This window comes from Apaloderma vittatum, unplaced genomic scaffold (assembly GCF_000703405.1).
Source record: "Apaloderma vittatum isolate BGI_N311 unplaced genomic scaffold, ASM70340v1 scaffold32557, whole genome shotgun sequence".
NCBI classification, from domain to species: domain Eukaryota; kingdom Metazoa; phylum Chordata; class Aves; order Trogoniformes; family Trogonidae; genus Apaloderma; species Apaloderma vittatum.
The window spans coordinates 1,415-1,662 of record NW_009726140.1 but is presented as its reverse complement, the minus strand read 5'-3'; the positions used below and the strand labels follow the sequence as shown (position 1 = coordinate 1,662).

Sequence of the window (248 nt, the reverse complement as noted above, 5' to 3'; positions counted from 1 at the left end):
ACGGAGGTGGCTCCTCTCTTGGCACTGACAGCAGCGACCGGGACCATGGGCCAGCTGAAGCTCTGGCTTTCTGTCCTGGCTGGGCTCTCGGGCATCGTGGCTCAGGAAGGTAGGGACAACACTGGGGGACAGGAGCCAGCACAGGGGGGACATGGCAGCAGCTTTCGCTGCTCTCTGCTTTATGCCAGAGCCTGGTCAATAGGGCTGGAGGATGCCAGAGCAAGGCTGGGGTCAGCAGGGGGGACATT

The 248-nt window shown here is 62.5% G+C and overlaps 1 protein-coding gene across 1 annotated transcript in view; it reads left to right on the top strand.

Moving 5' to 3' along the window:
• Positions 1 to 45: 45 nt before the first annotated feature.
• Positions 46 to 248, top strand: part of LOC104276753 (serum amyloid P-component-like) — a gene marked incomplete at its 3' end in the record, with an annotated part of 951 nt that continues 748 nt past the window's right edge. The window contains exon 1 of the mRNA XM_009873179.1: positions 46 to 112. Within this exon, the coding sequence (XP_009871481.1) occupies positions 46 to 112 (67 nt within the window). The remainder of the gene's footprint in view (positions 113 to 248) is intronic.